Source organism: Mytilus californianus, unplaced genomic scaffold (genome assembly GCF_021869535.1).
Source record: "Mytilus californianus isolate M0D057914Y unplaced genomic scaffold, xbMytCali1.0.p SCAF_2, whole genome shotgun sequence".
In the NCBI taxonomy this organism is placed as follows: Eukaryota; Metazoa; Mollusca; class Bivalvia; order Mytilida; family Mytilidae; genus Mytilus; species Mytilus californianus.
The window spans coordinates 12,367,223-12,391,499 of NW_026262668.1; the positions used below are offsets into that span (position 1 = coordinate 12,367,223).

At 31.7% G+C, this 24,277-nt stretch overlaps 1 protein-coding gene across 2 annotated transcripts in view; it reads left to right on the forward strand.

Moving 5' to 3' along the window:
- The window catches only part of LOC127729253 (protein zer-1 homolog), a 46,297-nt gene extending 23,032 nt beyond the window's left edge, over window positions 1-23,265 (forward strand). For both annotated transcript variants that reach the window (XM_052236992.1, XM_052236991.1), the window contains exons 9-18: window positions 1,456-1,510; window positions 3,063-3,116; window positions 4,026-4,187; window positions 4,445-4,535; window positions 8,216-8,286; window positions 9,237-9,284; window positions 11,358-11,425; window positions 12,088-12,276; window positions 16,723-16,820; window positions 18,948-23,265. In XM_052236992.1, coding sequence (XP_052092952.1) covers window positions 1,456-1,510; window positions 3,063-3,116; window positions 4,026-4,187; window positions 4,445-4,535; window positions 8,216-8,286; window positions 9,237-9,284; window positions 11,358-11,425; window positions 12,088-12,276; window positions 16,723-16,820; window positions 18,948-19,147 — 1,036 coding nt within the window. In that variant the 3' untranslated portion in view covers window positions 19,148-23,265. The remainder of the gene's footprint in view (window positions 1-1,455; window positions 1,511-3,062; window positions 3,117-4,025; window positions 4,188-4,444; window positions 4,536-8,215; window positions 8,287-9,236; window positions 9,285-11,357; window positions 11,426-12,087; window positions 12,277-16,722; window positions 16,821-18,947) is intronic.
- The last annotated feature ends 1,012 nt before the right edge of the window (window positions 23,266-24,277 follow it).

Consider the following 24,277-nt stretch of genomic DNA (forward strand, 5'->3'; position numbering starts at 1 on the left):
AACTTCAAATTAAACTGTATCTTTCTGACACATTTTGTTATTTATTATTCATCTGATAGTCTCATCACTTCATTATTTAACTTTTGGGCTATGTTTGTCAGGTTACAAGGTAATGCTACAAGAAACTAGGAATGACAAAGGACCATTTTGGCATCATTTTCTTGAAGTTGTTAATGTACATATATACTAGTCTTGAGAGGTAGAATCTATATCACACCATAATTATATGGATTATGCTATAGATTTGAAATAAGTTATCAAAATGTTCATAAAAGGGTTGTTTCTCGGAGAATTAAGTAACATTACAAGTTTGCAACCTTAAAGATATTTTTTGGAATTATACAACAGGTCAGTATAAAGTTATGGGACATTGTTTTTGCTTAAGCTTATAATTTATTAGATAACTATATATAGCTAGCTATAGTTATATCCCCATGCCAAAAGAGAGGTAAACTGTTTTAACCCTGTCTATTTGTCCATGTGTCTCATGAAATTTCTGTCTCATTTTTCTAATTAACTACATATTTCAGCATTTGGTTTCAGGCTTTATATTAGCATGCTATATTTGACATTCATCACTGATCAACTTAGTTACTTCCTGTTTACTGAATACTTATATATTATTGCACAAAATGACTATGAAATGTTTGTCACATTTTTCTCAGAAACTACATATTAGAATTTTCTGAAATTTGGTATCAAGCTACATGTAAACATTCTATACTGTGTGATGCATTTTCAGATTCATAGCTTATCAACTTCCTATTTACTGAAAACTTATATATTCTGATACATAATGGTCATTTATTAGTTAGTTGGAGTGTTTCACATGGTTCCCCAAATCTTAATGTTTTAAGTCAGTCGGCTAGCCTTGAACGAAATTTTGTCACATTTTTTATGTCCCACCTACGATAGTAGTAGGGGCATTATGTTTTCTGGCCTGTGTGTCCATTCGTCCGTCCATCCATCCATCTGGCCATCTGTCCCGGTTTCAGGTTAAAGTACTTGGTCAAGGTAGTTTTTGATGAAGTTGAAGTCCAATCAACTTGAAACTTAGTACACATGTTTCCTATGATATGATCTTTCTTATTTTAATGCCAAATTAGAGTTTTGACCCCAATTTCACGGTCCACTGAACATAGCAAATGATAGTGTGAGGTGGGGCATCCGTGTACTGTGGACACATTCTTGTTTCTCAGGAACTTTGGAGAATAATGTCAGGCTTCCTGTTAGCATACTGTACCGTTTTATTTGTTTTCACGTCAGTTGCTCATCAACTTCCTGTTTACCTATAACAGGGGTATCATCTGTGAGCCTGAGTTTGCATTTCAACTTGTTGTGTAAGAATATTATATTTGTTCATATTCAACAATTTCAATATTTTAGATAAGTTTACTACTCTATATAGGCTTTACTTATTATTTTATTAATGACACCTATCTCTTTATGTTTTAGAGTGTTAATAAATTGTTTACTAGAGGGAATGGAAGATCCAGAGGCTGATAATGTTGTAAGTTTTGAATATATGTAATTTCTTTTCTCAAAAAAAAGCTTGCAGTACTTGGATGATAGATACTCGGAAGATAGATATATGATGAGACAACAACTTTATGAACTATTAAGAAAACCTGCATATAAATATAAGACATCTTATCTTTTTTATGTCCCCGCCGTAGCGGAGGGGGCATTAAGTTTTACCCTTGTCTGTCCGTACGTATGTACGTACGTCCCAAAATTTGTTTACAGTTCTTGAGTTATATCCCTTTATAACGTTATATGCAAGCGGGGGCATCATCTGTGTCCCATGGACACATTCCCCATTTATTTTTAATTTAGATGATCTTTACTTGGTATGTTACAGATGTAGGTGTCATTAGAAAATAGAATTAATGACATTATTAAAAAAATATTTGTTGGATCAGATGTTGCTTTCTAGTTTTAATTATTTAAAAAAATTGTGTTCCTTGCTGCATATTGATGGTTAATTAAAATTTTTTGTTTCAAAATGCCAGATATTCATAAGAGATTTGACCAATCTGTTGTTAAGATTATTTCAAAGAAAGGCAAAGCAATTTTACACATTCAAAAACTTAATTAAAACCTCTGAAGATTCTTGGTTTATATACTAAACAGTCTGTTTGTCTGTCTAGATTGACTTATCTGTATTTAAACCTTTATATGCACAACTCATTAATAGTTTAATTGACTGTAGCTAAACTTTACAGAAAAGTTATAGAATGGCAAGATTGTCTTGTAAAAGTAAAAGGAGTGTAAGCAACTTAATCATTATTGGTCATCTGGGTAGCCATTTTAATTATATATGAATATGTAATAGTACTTTAAATATTGTTTCTATGATCCATCCAGTCAATTTTCATCACATGCAATGTAACATTTAACAACACTGAATCTATGATCTACAGATATTGTTAGTTCATGTATATATTAGATGGACAATTTTCAAAGTTGGAGGTAATATTGGTTTTTGGTTCTTGAGAAAAAGAGGTGGAAGATACCAACAGTGGCAATGAAATCTCAAAGGTCATAGAAAGGCCAACAAAACATATGGCAAAAGAATAAAAGATAAACAATAGTCTACAAATCACTACATAGATTGATTGATTAATTGATTGGTGTTTAACACCACTTTCAGCACTATTGTGCTATTTTGTGGCAGTCAGCTTTTATTGGTGGAGGAAGCTGGAGTGCCCAGAGAGAACCACAACCTTTGGCAGGAAAACTGACAATCCGTGTCAATTGAGATCGGAGTCGAACGCACCTGCCTTGTGCAGGATTCAAACTCACAACCTCAGTGTTGACAGGCTATTGATACAGTAGTTGGACTACTTAAACCACTTTGCCATTGAGGCCCAAACACTACATAGAAAATTGAAGACTATGCAACAGTTGCATTTAAGCATCCAATGGAAAATTTACATTTTGTTGAGCACTTGATTCCATAGCTGTATTAAATTACAAAATCTATGAAAATTGATAAGCCTACCTATCATTGTATTTCACAATCTTCAAAATGGTTACAGTTTTATATGATTTTTTTTCAGATGATAAGAAATTGTTGTTTGACTTTATGCCACCTTACAATGCCACAGGATGTTGTGAGTATATCTGTCTTTTAGGAGAAAAAAGAGGAAATTCAAGAAAACATTAGCAATATTGTCACAAAAAAGTCACAACTCTTTTCTGTAGGTACATTCAAATCAAATGATTATGAGAATTGGACTGTCAAAAGTAAGATATATGGATAATAAAATTATTTGAAGAATTGACACTTTATTACTGATTATCTTATTACGATTTAAAGGATATATGGGATATATCAATGAGACATGCAAAAGGATACAAAAAAAAGGAAATGTACATTGTTATGAACTATCAATTATGAGTGAAACACTAAGCATAATGGTTTGACAATCTTACTTACTATAGTTTACTACATTGTACTTAAAATATAAAAATAAGAAGATATTGTATGATTGCCAATGAAACAACTCTCCACTACAGAACAAATGACGTAGAAGTTAGCAACTTTAGATCACCATACGCCTTCAACAATGATCAAAACCCATATCGCATAACAAGCTATAAAAAGCCCCAAAATGACAAATATAAAACAATTCAAGCAAGAACACTAACAGCCTGATTATGTACATGCAAATAAAAGTACTTCTAGAGACAGTCATTACACTGTAACAAGAGGCAATTTGACAATGCAATGACCAACAAAATATTGACCTTATATAAAGTGAAGCTTGTATCTTCAAATGTATCAATCACCACATTGTAATAGTTTTGACCCATTTAAAAATATTCCAGTAAGTCTTAATATTTTGACCTGATACTTGGTACAATAAATTTCCTTTACTTTACTTCCTTTACTAGACCAAACAGTTTTTTCTGGCTTTACACTGCTTTTTATTGACTTTGTTAAAGTTGATTGCACCCTCGTATTAACAAATAGAAAGGTAGCATTTTAACATGAAGTATAATAATCTAAATTGTTTCAGTTGTATTGTTACCGTAGAATGATTTCAACATTACTAAATTTAAACCATGAAGATGGACAAGAAGAGTTCATTCAAAGAATCACACTGTATATGATCAACCACCTTGCTTGTCAAGTAGACGGGGAAGAGAAGAAAGTTGTTGGGGATTTAGGTGCAATTCAGGTAAAACATACACTTAAACTTTTTGTTAATACTTAAATTTCACCTGGGTACTGGTAGACTGCCAGAAAAGTTAAGTTGAGAAGGGTCCTGATTAATGGAGGGGGTGCGGTAATATAAAAAATATAAGGAAATAATGCAGGAAGTAGAAAGGTACACCTACTTGCCCCTCACTGTTATTCCACAAATAATTTTATGATTGATGTGAAGTTTTTTGGAAAAAAGAGGATAACTTAACAATTTATTTCTCTTTTATTTAGATAATGTTGGATACAATTCTTAATAGACTGAATGACAATAATTGTGATGAAATCATGGAAATGGCATGGAGTACAATGTGGAATGTCACAGGTTAGTATGTAGAATTTGATATGTCATGGAAATGGCATCGTAATAGTTTTGACCCGTAAGAAAATGTGCATTATTACAGGTTAGAATGTTAATTTTGATAAGTCATGTTAATGGCATGGAGTATAATGTGGAATATTACAGGTTAGTATGTAGATTTCGATAAGTTATGGAAATGGCATGGAGTACAATGTGGAATGTCACAGGTTAGTATGTAGATTTTGATTAGATCATGGAAATGGCATGGAGTACAATGTCAAATGTCACAGGTTAGAAGGTTGATTTTGGTTAGATCATGGAAATGACATGGAGTACAATGTGGAATGTGACAGGTTAGTATGTAGAATTTGGTTAGATCATGGAAATGACATGGAGTACAATGTGGAATATGACAGGTTAGTATGTAGAATTTGGTTAGATCATGGAAATGACATGGAGTACAATGTGGAATATGACAGGTTAGTATGTAGAATTTGGTTAGATCATGGAAATGACATGGAGTACAATGTGGAATGTGACAGGTTAGAAGGTAGATTTTGGTTAGATCATGGAAATGACATGGAGTACAATGTGGAATGTCACAGGTTAGTATGTAGAATTTGGTTAGATCATGGAAATGAAATGGAGTACAATGTGGAATATGACAGGTTAGTATGTTGATTTTGGTTAGATCATGGAAATGACATGGAGTGCGATGTCGAATGTCACAGGTTAGTATGTAGAATTTGGTTAGATCATGGAAATGACATGGAGTACAATGTGGAATGTCACAGGTTAGTATGTAGAATTTGGTTAGATCATGGAAATGACATGGAGTACAATGTGGAATGTGACAGGTTAGAAGGTAGATTTTGATTAGATCAGGGAAATGACATGGAGTACAATGTCGAATGTCACAAGTTAGAATGTAGATTTTGGTTAGATCATGGAAATGACATGGAGTACAATGTGGAATGTGACAGGTTAGAAGGTAGATTTTGATTAGATCATGGAAATGACATGGAGTACAATGTGGAATATGACAGGTTAGAAGGTAGATTTTGATTAGATCATGGAAATGACATGGAGTACAATGTCGAATGTGACAGGTTAGTATGTAGAATTTGGTTAGATCATGGAAATGACACGGAGTACAATGTGGAATGTGACAGGTTAGAAGGTAGATTTTGGTTAGATCATGGAAATGACATGGAGTACAATGGTGAATGTGACAGGTTAGTATGTAGAATTTGGTTAGATCATGGAAATGGCATGGAGTACAATATGGAATGTGACATGTTAGTTTGTGTGTTGGTTAGTTTAGCAGTAGAAGCTAACATATTATGTGATCTGTTTAGCAATAAGAATGAATGCTTCCAGGAAAAACTATTAATGTCTAACAAAATATATTTAAAAAAAAACCAAAATAGATGTAAATAAGGCAATAATCCAGGTACATACAGATACATAGAATAGAAATAAGTAAACACTGGGAAATTTGTAGCATCATCTACAATGTAAAGCTTAAATGTAACCTGTACTGATATCTAAAAAAATAATGTTTGGTTTCTGTTATGAATTTAATTTTGTCTTTGTAAGAATGATTTAGATCCATTTAATGCCTTTTGTGTGAACTTGTGTTAATAGGCTGCTGTCTCAATTACATATTCCCAAATCTCCATTTATATAAAAATAAGAAGATGTGGAATGATTGCAAATGAGACAATTCTCCACCAGAGACCAAATGACATAGAAGTTAATAACTACTTTAGGTCACCATACGCCTTCAACAATGAGCAAAACCCATACCGCATAGTCAGCTATAAAAGGCCCTGAAATGACAAATGTAAAACAATTCAAATGAGAAAAATAACGGCCTGATTTATGTACAAAACAATGAACGAAAAACAAATATGATATACCGTACGTATTCCCAAATTTTCAATTTAACCATGCTTTGACTGGTGATGGAAATAAAATCATTAAAATAAGTTTGATTTCAACCTCTACAAAGAAATACACATGTTTGTATGTAGATTTAGATAAGTTATGGAAATGGCATGGAGTACAATGTGGAATGTCACAGGTTAGTATGTAGATTTTGATTAGATCATGGAAATGGCATGGAGTACAATGTCAAATGTCACAGGTTAGAAGGTTGATTTTGGTTAGATCATGGAAATGGCATGGAGTGCAATGTGGAATGTGACAGGAAAGTATGTAGATTTTGGTTCGATCATGGAAATGACATGGAGTACAATGTGGAATGTCACAGGTTAGTATGTAGAATTTGGTTAGATCATGGAAATGACATGGAGTACAATGTGGAATGTGACAGGTTAGTATGTAGAATTTGGTTAGATCATGGAAATGACATGGAGTACAATGTGGAATGTGACAGGTTAGTATGTAGAATTTGGTTAGATCATGGAAATGACATGGAGTACAATGTGGAATGTGACAGGTTAGTATGTAGAATTTGGTTAGATCATGGAAATGACATGGAGTACAATATGGAATGTGACAGGTTAGAAGGTAGATTTTGATTAGATCATGGAAATGACATGGAGTACAATGTCGAATGTCACAAGTTAGAAGGTAGATTTTGGTTAGATCATGGAAATGACATGGAGTACAATGTGGAATGTGACAGGTTAGAAGGTAGATTTTGATTAGATCATGGAAATGACACGGAGTACAATGTCAAATGTGACAGGTTAGTATGTAGAATTTGGTTAGATCATGGAAATGACATGGAGTACAATGTGGAATGTGACAGGTTAGAAGGTAGATTTTGATTAGATCATGGAAATGACACGGAGTACAATGTCGAATGTGACAGGTTAGTATGTAGAATTTGGTTAGATCATGGAAATGGCATGGAGTACAATATGGAATGTGACATGTTAGTTTGTGTGTTGGTTAGTTTAGCAGTAGAAGCTAACATATTATGTGATCGGTTTAGCAATAAGAATGAATGCTTCAAGGAAAAACTATTAATGTCTAACAATATATATTTAAAAAAAAACCAAAATAGATGTAAATAAGGCAATAATCCACATACATACAGATACATAGAAAAGAAATAAGTAAACACTGGGAAATTTGTAGCATCATCTACAATGTAAAGCTTAAATGTAACCTGTACTGATATCTAAAAAAAATAATGTTTGGTTTCTGTTATGAATTTAATTTTGTCTTTGTAAGAATGATTTAGATCCATTTAATGCCTTTTGTGTGAACTTGTGTTGATAGGCTGCTGTCTCATTTACATATTCCCAATTCTCCATTTATATAAAAATAAGAAGATGTGGAATGATTGCCAATGAGAAAATTCTCCACCAGAGACCAAATGACATAGAAGTTAATAACTACTGTAGGTCACCATACGCCTTCAACAATGAGCAAAACCCATACCGCATAGTCAGCTATAAAAGGCCCTGAAATGACAAATGTAAAACAATTCAAATGAGAAAAATAACGGCCTGATTTATGTACAAAACAATGAACGAAAAACAAATATGATATACGTATTACCAAATTTTCAATTTAACCATGCTTTGACTGGTGATGGAAATAAAATCATTAAAATAAGTTTGATTCAACCTCTACAAAGAAATACACATGTTTGATTATGCATATAATTGGAATCTATAAGATAATGGAATATGCTCCTAATAAGAATATCGAAATACTTTTTTCAGATGAAACTGCTGTAAATTGTGACAGATTTATGGAACATAATGGAATGTCTTTATTCATAGAATGTTTAGAGGTATGTTGCTTTACCACTTACCCGGTATCACGCATTTATTAAAAAAAATTAGGATATTAGTTTATTCTTTCAATGGAAAGCTTTAAAAAAAAATGATGATTTAAAGTATTTCCATGGTTTTGTTTTTAACTAAAAACTATTGTATATGCTTATAAGATTATAAGGTTTAAATTTCTGCTTTTATTAGCAAAGAGAACACTTGTTTGTTAGGATAATTTGTTTTCGGGGTTGACTAAATAGGAATATTGATAAATTATAACAAATATTTGATAAGATTTAATACCGTAAATTCAGAAATTATTGCTAGGTTTTTATTAATGTGAAAAATGCGACTGGGTGAGTATTGCAATGATAAGAATGCACATTTTGATACAGGATACATCGCAAAAATTGATCTCACATTTTTATCCATTCTCCAAAAATCGCAAAAAAAAAAATGCACACAATAATATCTGAATTTAACGGTAGTAGTTTAACTTTGTTAAAGTAAAAGGCATTGGCCTTTCAGATTTACAATTGGCCAAACACTTTTTCAGGTTGCAATTTGAATTCTTTCCTTGAAACTGCTCAATGATAAATGATTTCTTTGTAAGAGAAAGGTTGTTAATATTATGCATGTGCAATATAATTAAAGTATTTTTACCATCAAATTCAATGTTTTCTTTTTGTTTTGTGTGAAGATGGGAACTTAATCAGCAAGAACACATATATAATAGAGGTTTTAACAAAACAATTGATAATCTTTTTGCAAATATGAAAGAGGTCATACTTTCTTGAAAATTCCCAAATAGAAAGGTTCTATCATCAAAAACTTGTCCTATCATGTTAGGTCTCTTTAGTCTAGTCTTGTAATTTCTCATCAGAGAAACAAATTAGCCAAAACAAATAAAGGTAGTCCTTTGAATGTCAGTGAATGTTTTAATATATTTCTGTTGTTATTTATATTGTAGACTTTCCCAGAAAAACCTGAATTGCTTAGAAATATGATGGGACTTATGGTATGTTTCCTTATTTTAGTCTTTTGAGAATCAAACATTTAATTATATTTTAAAATTGTATTTAGAATATGCTATACTGCAGAAAATTAGCATTGATCTTTTGAGGTTTGAATTTTATTGTATAAAAAGGGCTATTCTATTAAAATGTATGTGGGAGGGTAGGAAAGGAAGTTTAATTATTGAATGTGGGTCATGGGTCTTTTTTCAGTATGCGTCTATTACCATTATGCAAAATTATCTAAAAAATGGTTCTTGGTTGTAGGGATATTTTGAAAGTCCCTTCCTACCCTCCCACATACATTTTAATGGAATAGCCCTAAGAAAGGGAGATAGCTCAGTAAACAACCAAGTTCTCTTTATTGTATTGGGTGATAACTTAGTAAACATTTAAGTTCTTTTTTGTCGAGCCTTCGACTTGAGTCGATAAAGCGAGACATAGCGATCCTACATTCTGTTGGCGTTGTCGTTGTCGTCGGCGGCGGCGGCGGCGTCCACAAATATTCACTCTGTGGTTAAAGTTTTTGAAATTTTAATAACTTTCTTAAACTATCCAGGATTTCTACCAAACTTGGACAGAAGCTTGTTTATGATCATAAGATAGTATCCAGAAGTAAATTTTGTAAAAATAAAATTCCGTTTTTTCCGTATTTTACTTATAAATGGACTTAGTTTTTCTGCCAGGAAATATTACATTCACTCTGTGGTTAAAGTTTTTAAAATTTTAATAACTTCCTTATACTATTTTGGATTTATACCAAGCTTGGACAGAAGCTTGTTTATGATCAAAAGCTAGTATCCAGAAGTAAATTTTGTAAAAAAAAAAAATCCAATTTTTCCGTATTTTACTTATAAATGGACTTAGATTTTCTGCCAGGAAACAACACATTCACTCTGTGGTTAAAGTTTTTAAAATTTTAATAACTTTCTTATACTATTTTGGATTTGTACCAAACTTGGACAGAAGCTTGTTTATGATCAAATGCTAGTATCTAGAAGGATATTTTGTTTTCTTCCAGTTAACATTACATTCAGTCTGCAGTTAAAGTTTTTAAACATTTATTAGATTCATAAACTATCCTGGATTTTTACCAAACTTGGACAGAAGCTTCTTACAATCAAAAGATAGTATCAAGAGGAATATTTTTATTGATTTACTTCCTCATTTTTGTTGAGCCTGCGATTAACAGAAAAAGTAGGCGTGACACTGGGTTCCGCGGAACCCTTACGAGGGGTGATAACTCAGTAAACATTTAAGTTCTTTTTTTATTATATGGGGAGATAACTCAGTCAACATTAAAGGTTTTTTTTTATTTTATGGGGAGATAATTCAGTAAACATTTTTTTTGAATGAGGATATCATTGAAAACATTACCTTGAAATACCAAGTAATTTGAAATAATGAAAAGACAGAATAAGATCAAATAAGCACGCTGAGTTTTGCAATGTATGGTAACACTTATTTGCAGAATTGTTTAAAATTAACTGATTCTTTCTATGTGTACTTAGGAAAGAAAGTAAGAAGATAAAAAACTGTAAGCAAAAAATGATCACTAGGATATTATAAACAATAAGATAAAGACAAGATCATATGTTAACCAATAAACATCAGCTAACTACAGAAGTCCACCAGAAATAGAAAACAAGTTGATATATATACCCTAGTGTGTTTTTTGAGGAAGTTAATTGGATTTCAAGTCTCAAACTGAATTATTCCACCAAACACATTTACAACAACCAAAACTAACATTTACCTCTAAAAGTACTAAAATGCAAGTAACTTCCTTACCATAGCAACACAAGAAATCCCACAGATATAGCACCACCAGAAATAAGATATTTAATTCTTTCTTTTTTGTGTGTCTGGAAATGGTTTGTTGCCTGCGGTTTGCCATTGCCATAAAAAAAAAACAATGGATTTTAATCCTGTTCATTTTAGATAGCTGTAAAGAGAGCATGGCAGAACATTGTTATTTTTTATAAAACAGACATCTATGAAAAGCCATCTGTTATTCTTGTAATGTTTTTAACTGTAAAAGACTTCATGTAAATGTTTAAACATTTTATATCTTCTAGGGCAACATTGCTGAAGTACCATATTTAAGACCAAAACTGATGGAAAAATCATTTATTGAGATATTTTGGTAGGTTTCATATATAATCAAAAAGAAGGGAGATATATAACATTAGCAATTAAGTTTTAAATTTTGCATGTGAGTAAACCAGCTCTTTCGGCCTCTAGCTTATTTTTTTAAAGAATGTTTGCTGATTGAAATTAAATTAAGTACTGATTCATAAATATTATGCTTGTATTGATACTGAAGTAATTCAGAAAACAGTTGTGACAGTTGAGATCTAGCTGACAATGAATCAATTATTTAAAGTACTTCTCTTTATTATTTTATGAAAATAAGGAAATGTGGTATGATTGCAAATGAGACAACTATCCACCTGAGTCCTTTAGAAACATGCACTACTTGACACAAAGTGAAGTAAAGAACAATATCATACTGTAAAAAAATCAAAAGCCTTATCTAAATCACAGGCCAAACTAAAAAATCTTTAAAAATGATCTCCCTCAAAGAAAGCTTCTTTGATAAAAAATTTTAGTTTTGAACTTGTGACCAGCTGTTTAAAGTCTTTTCAAGATTAACGTAAATTTGGATTGTCTCATTGGGTTGTCACAGGCCAAAACAAAGAAAGTTGTCTTTCAATGAAAAGGTTTTGGATACATTTTTTAGCTGTGCTCTTGTGACCAGCTGTTTAGAGAATTTTTAAGGCTAACATGATTTTTTTATTGTTTCAGTGAGTTGTTAGACTCAGAGAAGGATGGAATAGAAGTCAGTTATAATTCTGCTGGTGTATTTTCTCACATGATGGCAGATGGTCCTGCTGCCTGGACAATTCAGTCTCCTAGTCGAGATCATGTCACTGAAAAAGTCATTTCTGCAATACAGCGATGGCCTCTAAAAAGTACAAGGAATATAAATTACAGGTACAATTGTCAATATATATATATTTACTTTAAAATGGGGAATATTCATGAGTGGTTAATTTTTCGCAATTAACAATGAAGATAAAAATGTGAAAATATTCCCTAGAGGAAATCTTATCCTCAAGGAAGAGTAAAATCTGTAATGAAATTAAAACCTCTTGAAACAGTTGTGTCTATAAAATCATTAATTTTAAACTGGCAAAAATTAATTATTTTACAGAATGTAATTTGAAAATATTGCTATTAAAATGTTTTAAAAATACAGACTTCAAAGTCATCTCCTTACAACTCTGCAAATGTAATCATAACTCTTACATCAATGGCAAAATGGACAGGTTAAATTTTCACTGTGTATAATTTTCACTGAATGGGAAAATACACACACAAAAATAACTGTATCGTATTGTTCAAGTTGTAAACAACATTAACTTAATTAACTAACAGTTTATCGATATCAAATATATATGAGTTCTACAAACGAAAATATACTTTCAAGGAACAAAAAATATTTACATTGGAGTATGATAAAAGTTGAAGGTTTTGATCCTTACAGGTATACAAATATCGTGTAAATATATAATATTAGGTCAATGTCAGAAAAATATAAACTTTTTTGTATGAGGCTGAGAAACTGGGGAAGGGAGAGGTTTTACCGAGCCCTTCTTCAGTTTTGTGCCGAATACAAAAAAGTTTATATTTTTATGACATTGACCTAATATTGTTTTTATACTGCAACTTTAATTAAAACATTGATAGCTATTTAAATTGTTGCACAAATTTTAAACTTATTTTCATCCAATATCAATGCAAATAAGGGTGAAATAGTTGGTGAGAAAGGAAGTGGTCTGCAAATTGAATGCAAACGCATAAATGATCCTAAATTGCTTAATTCATTTGGTCTTCAAAAAAGGGGATTAAAAATTGCTAATCTCAATATTCAGCACATATTGCCAAAAATTGAGGAAATAAGACTCACCCTTAATGAAAAGAAAAGTTTACATATTTTGGGCCTATGTGAAACATTCTTAAATCCAGAATTAGGTGATAATTTAATTGAAGTAAAAGATTATGACATAATAAGAAGAGATAGACATGAAACCCAAGACAAAACAGGGGGTGGGGTATTAGTTTATATAAACAACTTAATGGCATATGAAAGGAGAGAAGACTTAGAGATTGGTAATGTTGAATCAATTTGGCTTCAGATCAATTTTCCATCCACAAAACCTATTCTTTTGTGTTCAGTTTACAGACCACCTGATATGAAAGTAGACTGGATAGATGCTTTTGAATTAGAAATAAGTAAAGCATCAAGCTTAGATTTAGAAATTATTATTATGATTGATATAAATATTGACTATGCTCAAGGATGTAGTAACAACAAATGGTCCCATATGATACAGTGCTATGGTCTTACACAACTTATTGATAATCTAATAAGAGTAACAGATAAAAGTAAAAAGATCATTGACCATATATATACAAATAAGTCCGATAATATAATTGAAACATATGTACCTTATTTGGCATTAAGTGACCATTACCCAGTATGCCTTACAAGAAAAACAAATGTTAAAGAAATACCTGATTCTAGCCACAAGATCATAACTTATAGATGTTTTAAAAAGTTTAATGAAGAGAATTTTATAAAAGAACTTCAATGTAAACCATTTAATACTGTGAAAGAAGAACATGACACAGACAAAGCTTTAAATATCTGGTATTCTCTTTTCAATAATGTTTTAAATAAGCATGCTCCAACAAAAACAAAGCGAGTCAAAAATGTCCAAAGGCCAGAATGGTTAACCCCTGAAATATTAACTGCCAGACAAAACAGGGATTATTACCATAAAAAGCATGATCTAGACAGATACAGGTTCTGGAGGAACAAAAGCACATCACTTATAGATGATGCAAAAAACAAATTTTATAAAACATCTATTGAACAGGCTAAAAATCCAAAAGAATTATGGAAATATGTCAAGGGGCTCAACCAAACTAAAAGTTCTCCTTTTCCATCACAACTTAAGATACACAATGGTGTTATCACAGAAACTCAGCATATAGTTCATGCTTTAAACAAACATTTTATAAATATTGCCCCGAAAGATAGCCTATCAACATCTAAATCATACAAATTTGATAGTAATAAGATTTATGAGGAGGTAGCAGCAAAAGTACCTCAAGATACTTGGTTTTACATCCCCTTGATTACAGTTGCTGAAGTTAAGGACTGCCTTAGCAATTTAAATGTTGCAAAAGCTACAGGCATTGATCAGATCAGTCCTCGCATACTTAAACTATCATCAGAAGTTATTTCACCGTCAATAGCTTATATTATAAATAGGAGTATCACTGCTGGTATATTTCCTTCTGAGCTTAAAAATGCCCGTGTCATGCCAAGTCATAAAAAGGGTCCTAAAGATACTGTCGACAACTATAGACCAATATCTATTTTGCCTACTCTTTCAAAGATTTTTGAAAAGCATGTCTGCAAACACCTATACCTATACCTATTAAAATATAAGCTCCTTCATGCAAGTCAGTCTGGATTTAGAAGCCACCACTCTTGTCACACTGCTTTACTAAAACTTATTGATCAGTGGTTGAAAGCCATTGATGATGGAGAAATTATAGGTATTATCTTCCTAGATTTTAAAAAAGCATTTGATCTGGTAGATCACATTATCCTTCTTCAAAAACTGCAGTGCTACAAAATTTCAAATTTATCATGTAACTGGTTTAAATCATATCTATCTCATAGATTCCAACAAGTTGAAAATGGGACAATCAAGTCAAGGGCACTAGAAATAAAATCTGGAGTACCTCAGGGCTCCATATTAGGCCCCCTTTTATTTTTATTGTTCATTAATGATTTGCCCCTTCATATAACCTCATCTGAAGCAGACCTTTATGCAGATGATACTACCATTCACTGCACAGGTCGTAGTCTAAATACCATCCAGGACAGCATTACAAATGATTTAGACAGAATTGAAGAATGGTGCAAGGGAAATAAGATGTATATAAATCCAACAAAAACTACATCTATGGTTATTGGTTCTAGACAGAAACTAGCAAAAACAGACCATGTTCTTAATTTGACTGTTGGTAACTCCCACATTAGAGATGTTAATGGCGAAAAGCTCCTAGGGGTTTTTATTGATGAAAATCTTGAGTGGACAGCCCAAATTGACACTTTGTGCACAAAAATCAGTACCAGGCTAAATCTTTTGTCTAGGATAAAGAAATCCCTCCCCCAGAAACACGAAAGTTATACTTTAATGGTTATATTCTCCCTATTTTGGATTACTGTTGTACAATTTGGGGAAACACCAGTGACCAAAATACAAATAGATTAGATAAACTTCAAAAACGAGCAGCTAGAATTATTCTTGAACTTCCTTATGATACCCCATCTAATACAATGTTTAAAAAGTTATCATGGCTTCGATTTACTGATCATGTAATTTACCACAAGGCCTTATATGTTCATAAATGTTTATATGGATCTGTCCCAGAATATTTGTCTAACAAAATCTCCTATGTTACAAATAAAAATGGAATGCAACTTAGATCAAATACTACCCAATTACTTAATATACCAAAGGCAAGAACAAACACATTTAGAAGATCTTTTTCATATTCTGGCCCAACTTTATGGAATAAACTACCAGAAGCACTAAGACACATGTCAAACATAAATACTTTTAAAACAAACTGCTTTGAGTTTTTACTTGAAAATCCAGGAATTATTTAAATGATTATGTATCAATTTTGATTATGTTTTCTAATGTTTATCTTTGTTATGAAGAAATTGTGAGATGCATTGTGAGTGGAGTGTGAGGGCCTCAAGGGAGAATAGTGTTTGTACTAATTGAGCATACCCTCTTGAAATAAAGATTATTATTATTATTATTATTATTATTATTATCCCTTAATGAACCCCTGATTGTGGAAAAAGTGTTCCATGATGAAATTGACATGGCACAAAATATAGCTGTGTTACTATAATTAGGAAATAAACACAACTGGTTGCAGTATAAATATGATTTATTTTATTTTTATATTACATGCAAAATGTTCGGGTTATGACACTAATCAATATGGAACGTCGCTAATTAACATTTTTAACAAGTCAATGATTGCTGTGTTGTCAAAAGGTGTGGTCTTAATTAAGTATGCATATTCTTGTGATCTGTCGAATAACACAAAATACTCGATAATTAACAGTCTTTCAAACAACCATAAATCTTGGAATATGCAGGAAAATTTACGCGGGGTCAAATTTACTTGTTTCTTTAGGTGCCGCGAATACCGTAAAACGAAAATTAAACACTAGTGAAAAAAAAACCCGATATACGGTATTATGAAATAAAAAATAAATAATTTTATACACTATTACATATACATGATGTTAATCATTTAATATTTTTTATATTGCAGATCCTTTACACCTATTTTAAAAATAGTAGATGCTTACCATGCTCTTGGTGCTCAGTACTGGGCTGTTTGGGCTCTATGCAATTTGACAACAGTTTATCGTGAGTACATTACTTCACCTTCAAAACTTCAAGTTATTTTTTTTCTATCAAAATGATTATCCTTAGATATCCACTTTCTTTCTTAATGATCTATGGTTGTTGACTGTTGTGTAGTTTATTATCTTAAAAGCAGCAAAACTTATGAATAAAGTGCATTATTAACAATGAACCATTGAACCAATCCTTTTCGAGTTTTAATGTGTTGTTACTGATGTTTCACTTTTGCCATTTAGGAGTTATTGTCCTTGATTGATTAGAAAAAAGTTGTTAATGTCATTTCTGTGCAATAACTTATTAACCCTTCAACCAATGCTTTTCAATTTTTTCACATGTATTTACTTATACATGTATGTATGAAAAAATGGAGGTCAAGTTCAATATTGACCCTACGCTTTTGCTGTTTAGGAGTTATAGTCCTTGATTGATTGGAAAATCAGAGGAGGAATTAGGGTTTTTTTCAGGGGGCCGGGCCCCCCTTTTGTGGGAAAAATTTGGTGATTATTTAGGGAATCACTGAAGCATGACTGGAGTGGGCTCCCTCTTAGGCAGTCAGTGAAACCCCCTTATGAAAATTTTTGGATCCGCCACTGAAAATGGCACTGTATGTCTTTTCCATGCAAAAAAAAATGTGAACGGTTGTACCAATGCTTTTCAAATTTTAACATGTTGTAACTGTGGTCAAAATAGAGATAGGAATGCTTTTCTCTTGATTGATTGCAATAATTTAAAAACCTATCAACCAATGCTTTTCAAATTTTAACATGTTGTTACTGATGTCAAAATAGAGGTCACGAATGATATTGACAAATTTAACTTTTGTTAATCAGGAATTTCTTTAACAATTACACTGATAATGTAATTAAAGCCAGGTTTGCTGTCATTTTGACAGCCGCTTGTTGATATTTTCTCATTACATGGCATCAATAACATATCCCTAAAAAAACTTGCTTTTCATTTTTGCCGAAATTTCAAATATCTTCTTTAGAACTGCAGAATTTATTTATGCCATTTGGTGAGTCAAGTACCTTGGATGATACAGTCCAAGTGTTATATGGGACACACACATGTAAAAGTTTTCCATTAGAAACAAATTAAAACTAAGTAAAAAAAGTCTCTTGTTATGTTTTGTAATTTGGATGACAAACTAGTATGGCTGCAACATGTGCAAGTGGAGGAGTCAATTGGATTTAATCAGAAGAAAACCCCTTTTTGACACCAAAATATGACAGACAGGTTCCTTGAACGGTACTTAAAGTGTTTTGTTACTTTACTTTTGTATTGATGGGCCAACAATACTTCATTGAAACATATAGGAAAATATACAGAAAACTTTTCGTTTAATTTTTGATACAAATATGACAGACTGGTTCCTTTTGTTTTCTTACCGTGTGTTGTAACTAACATTTGGCGCCAGTCATCCAACCGATATGATCATTATTGGGCCTGTATTTGCACTGGAACTGCTTAACCAGTTGACAAACAAACCAGCAAGCAAATAATAAAATAAACAACAAGAATGTGTCCATAGTACATGGATGCCCCACTTGCACTATCATTTTCTATGTTCAGTGGACCGTGAAGTTGGGGTAAAAACTCTAATTTGGCATTAAAATTAGAAAGATCATATCATAGGGAACATGTGTACTAAGTTTCAAGTTGATTGGATGTCAGCTTCATCAAAAACTACCTTGACCAAAAACTTTAACCTGAAGTGGGACAAACAACAAACGGACGGATGAACAGACGAACAAACGAACGAACGCCCAGACCGAAAAACATAATGCCCCTAGGTGGGGCATGAAGAGGCATCCAGAGGGCAACATTCAGTTTTCAACAACATAGAGGTGTCTATACAATGTTTCTAGCTCTAACATCTGTATTTAGATGCATTTGTTAACATAAGTTTTATGATCTCAAATGCAGATGGTGTTACTGCAAAAATGCTTCTTTCATAATTTGAAACATCTTGCAAATTGAAAAGAAAAAAAAATTCACACAACATCTGAACTTCTAAAGCAGCTCAAGTGTTTACACATGTATATGCTCAACAATATTATTTTTCAGTAAAAGATATTATAATGATTCTATCATTTAATTCATTGTTTTAACATTCTTACCATTTTACAGCCAAGAAATATTGTCCACTTTTAAAAAAAGAAGGTGGTGAAGAAAGAATAACTTCAATTCTTCAAAATCCACAAACAATTGTTAAGATAAAGGATCTGGCTAATAAAATAATAAAAAACCTCAGCATGGATCCTGATAAAGTTCATGAAGCCAATAGTAATGCAGCTGAAGATTCTGAAAGTAGTGACCTTGAAGATTGAGTTCAGGATTCTGATAGTAGTTACCTTGAGGATTGAGTTCAGGATTCCGAAAGTAGTTACCTTGATGATTGAGTTCAGGATTCCGAAGAAATGACTTTGAGGATCGAGGTCAGGATTCTGAGCGGATTGACTTTTAGGGCTTAGTTCTTTCAAATTCTCAAAGTAGTGACCTTGAGGATTAAGTTCATGGTTCTCATAGTAGTGATCTTGAGGATTTAGTTCAAGATTGTTGAAGTAGTGATCTTGAGAATTCTCAAAGGAGTGACTTTGAGAATTGACTTCATTGATCATATTTTCTGTTTAGCCCTTAATATACCTTAATATACAATTAAGTTAATATTTTATGTGAAGGAGTAGGCCCGCTAAGACCCCTTTTTGGCCACAAAATATAGCATTTTCACAAATTTGTTAAAAATGTAAACTTCTAGCTATTATTGAAAAGTAGAATACTTTTGTTACATAAGTATGGGCTGTTTTTGACAATACCATGCACACCCATCAGATACTAGCATCATTAGTTCATGCAAAATAACTGAAATCTTCACAATTTTAGCATTTGTGCTAATTTTTAGACAGGTTTTGTTCAAATGGAAGTGGCCGATTTTGTGTTCAGACTTAATATTTATATATATGTTATATTTGATGATAATACATAACATATATAAAGGTTGAGACTGAACTGAATGTGGCCACTTACATTTTAGACAAAAACCATTTCAAAAGTGACGTTTTATGGCATACTTGATAGATTTTTCATATTTAAGCTTGAATTTTAGCGTTTTTAATGACCAAATCAGTTCAAATCTTTTACATAAACTAATTTAATCGACTGAAGTAGACACTTAAAGAGTTAAAAAAATGACAAAACTCTTTCATCAGATGTACTTCAAATTTTAGGCCAAAATAAGCCGTTACTGGACCTTCTCCTTTCTATTCATTTGTTAATTAGCCTCTCATCATCTTCATATCATAAGTCTCATATTCAAATGATCATTTTCTTTTATGAACAGCACATTCATGTCTGTTTTTACTTTTAATATTGCTCGGAGCATTTGTTGCAGTCAGGATACTACTGTGTCAAAATTATCTCCCCATTACGCTACCTAAGTGTTTCAGTTGCGAAAATGGAAGCCATTGTAGGAATGACGCGCTGTCATTTCAGCTCTTGAAAACCGATAAATTTATCCAGATAGCATCATTATCATTCTTACATGACAGTTGTATTTTAAAAAACATGTATATTCTAGCTGTTAAGCCTCATGTAAAGTTCCATGAGAATTTTTTGAAGATATGTATTTTTAAGATCCACTTGTAAAGTCTGTCATCAAGGGGTTTTTGTTATTTTGTATTAAAAATTTGTTAATCATACACACTTACTCTGTTGTTGTTACTCATTAGAAAGGTATTTCGCTTTTATTTTTTGGTACTGTGAATTTTTAAAGTTATTATGTCAAAATGTAGCCTTAATATATAAAAATAATAGAATCTGAAGCCAGACGGTGTATCAAATATTGTTGCTTTATATGTTTTCAAGACAAAACTCAAACACGCCTGAATATAAATAGGGGTACCTGACTTTCTCTTTTCGATGAGATTATTGCCTTTTTTTAGGATTTTTTCCCAAAAAACTTTTGCCGGGGGCAGGGATGCAAATTAATGTTTTTAAAAGATCAATATTTTATCTTTCTGTGGAATTTTTTTCGGTGGAATTTATGCTTATGTACAAAAAAGATCCACAAGTATTTGCACCTTCCATAATAGACTGTTTAGTGAAAATTTGTCTTTTATTTAAAAGTTTAGAAATATCTCGAAGCTCCATACTATGAATTACATGTAAGTATAAACATGTATATGAGATGCAAAAAAATCATAAATAAAGCACCTACATTAAACTTTTAAAGCCCATAGAAACAGATGTAAACAATTCAAATATACCAACTTGGCCATATTTACTTTCTCTAATAAAGAGTTCCATTTCTTTTGTTTAATTTCAAGTGGATATCAGCCTGATAGTGCTGTAAATCTATTGAATATTTGTGCTTTATGATTATTTGTACTATAATTGATTACTTTTTACACATTGTGACTTGTATGGAGAGTTATCTCATTGGCACTCATACCACATCTTCTTATTTATATTTATGTTATCAGTCTGTGTCACAGACAATTTGCAAAAATATTTTATGTAATTTGAGTGTATTTTTGTAATGGAAAATCATGCTTGAAAAGAATTAGGTCTAGTTATCTAGTGAATACAAAAATTTGCCCACAGCATACTCTTGAAAAGAAAATGTTCACTGTCAAAATGAAAATTGTATGATATGTGTTTTAATTCAAAAGGTTTTGTTGATAAGAACATTAACTATCAACTAGAAACTCTTGTAGTTTATGGTGTATGAAATGCTAAAATTTAAAACAAATTTTGTGCAGTGGTACTTTATATATCATCTCAAAACCCAAAAATTCTGCATTTTTTAAATAATTAAGGGACAGAACTCTTGGTGTTAGATAGTTAAACTGTAAAAATAGATTTTGACCTGTATTTTATGAACCCTGAGATTTTTTTAAAATCTTAAAAGATTTTGGTAGTGGCGCTTTAATTATCATCCAGAAACCACCCAAAAATCCCAATTTTTCAGATAACTGTTAGGGGTATAACTGTTGAATGGTAAATGTTAGAATGTTAAAATTCAAGAAGACTTTTATTTTATGGTCCATGACTTTTTGATCAAGCTGATCTTTAAATATTATCCAGAAACCAGAAATATGACCAAAACCGCCAAAATCGAACTTAACCTGTATTTTATGATCTATGATATTGAATTAAAATTTTGAAAGATTCTGTCAAACTGTACTGTAACTGTCATATCAAAACCAAAAGTTTAACCAATGATTAATCAGATGGACAGACATTTGCATCATTTTATACCCAGCCATGCCACTTCAATTCAGGGGTTATTAAACTGGCCAAATATGTCACAAAACAGTTTTTCTAGAGGTTATTGATGTGTAAACTGGGTTGCTTACTCACAAGTTTAGATAAAAGTCCTTCACACTTTTATTCAGTTTGTGAGTTAATCAGCCCAGTCTACACAGCAATAACCTCTAGAAAAAATATGTTTAATCCTATAGTAACATCTAGAAAAAATATGTTTAATCATATAATTCTCAACCCAAACATTTATAATTTTTTCTTTTCATGTCAATGTTCTTAGAAACCCAGGATTCCAAACACTATGTATAGTGCATGAATATATCAGTGAAATCAACATAGTATTTGGATAGGTTACAAAATTGGTTCAGTCAACCAAGAAAAAATTTCACATTCAAGTATTTATAGATATGCAAATCATATAAGAATGTTTGTTTACTTTATTATTAAGTTTACAGACTCCAGGAATATATTGTTCCTATCAGAAACATTACAATTTTGATGTGATTTGTATACCAAAATACAGGCCTGCTACATATATGTTATTTTAATGCAATTATTTTGTATCAATGGTTGGATGACAATAAGCTTAAAATTCTCTATCTCCCTGTCAGTAACTAAGGAAGCCGACATTTTGAATTCCGGAATGTATTGACATGTAATTTCTCCAATAATAAGCATAAAGACTCACATTTTGTACAAAAAAATCTTCTTTTTATCAAGTTTAATTATATTCTGAAGCGGACAAGAAGCCAGAAAATGCCAGGTGTTTACGTTTGATGCCGAAAGCATACTTATGACGTCACCTAGTTTAGGCGCCAATGAAGATAACATCATTTCACGGGATTTTTGTTTAATGAAAATTTACACTAAAATAATGACTAAAATTGAATGATTTGTTTATTTTGCATTAGAATAGAGATAACTGTATTGTATTTGAAGCTTTGCGGACGTCCATCAGTAGTTTTACTGTCGCAAATAACCTTTTACCTGTCTCCGCTACACGTCGCCAGGTAAACTAAATTTGAGACAGTAAAACTACAGATGGATGTCCGCAAAGCTTCAAATACAATACAGTTATCTCTAAATTACCATTGTCTTTTATTCTTTACTTACCGATATTGAGCTGAATTGTTCATGTAGTTATTTTTGGATAATTTACAAATTAAATTTGTGTGTGCGATCATACTGACTTATTATTTACAGAATTATGTCAGGCTAAGGCTGTTTCACATTAATAATGTTAAACTTTATGCAGATTATACATTTTCAGTTAAAATATTATGTAATAATGAAATAGTCCTTTGATTTTATATGAAACACATTATTCATATAATGTTTAGAAGCACATCAGCTATGCTGTTTTTTTTCAGAATTTCTTCTCTTATAAACATTTGTTAATTATGAAACTATGAAATATCTAGCAGGTTTTTTTCTGCTGTATAAATTTAAAATTTTTTTTTTTTAATTCTTGAGTATGCAACGAATGTTTTCCAAGAGTTAGCAAATTGGTAGAAAGCAAATGCAAAAGTTTGTGACATTTAAGGTTTTTCTACACCAAGGCATAGAAAGCCTTAGCCCTATTATAAGCACAACTTTTCAAAATGTGTAGTTTAGTTTTCTATACTTTTAGTTTTATATAAGCCTGGTATACTTGATAAGTTTTCAAAGAGAATCAGCTTTGTGTATGGCATGTCATAACGACTATTTTGAAGTTGTTTAGATATAATCAAATGGAAAATATATGGTAATAAGTCAATGGGTATGTAAGTCATATCTATTTATTTAATTCCCAATGGAGCGAGACTGTGTGCGTTGATATGGTAAGTGTCTCCTGATATGCAATCATATGTTACGATGAGGAATAGGACACAATCATTATATTTACCAATCAGACAACTATTCTGGTATCCAAAGATCTAAGAAATTAAAGCAAGTGAGATGAGATACAGACATTTCGAATCAGTTAACAGTTTTTTTGTCATGAGCACCCCCATTTGATTAATTCCATATGATGTGAACATGCCAGAGCCGAACACATCAATTGTGATATGTAAATGCCAAACGATGGGACAGAGGATAAGTTACTACTGAGATATTGAGAAGTTGACAGTTGTAAAGCTGAAATCATCACGTTTTTCATAGATTATTTTTTGAAGTCTTCAAGCTGTGTCAATATCAAGGAAAAGATCAAGATA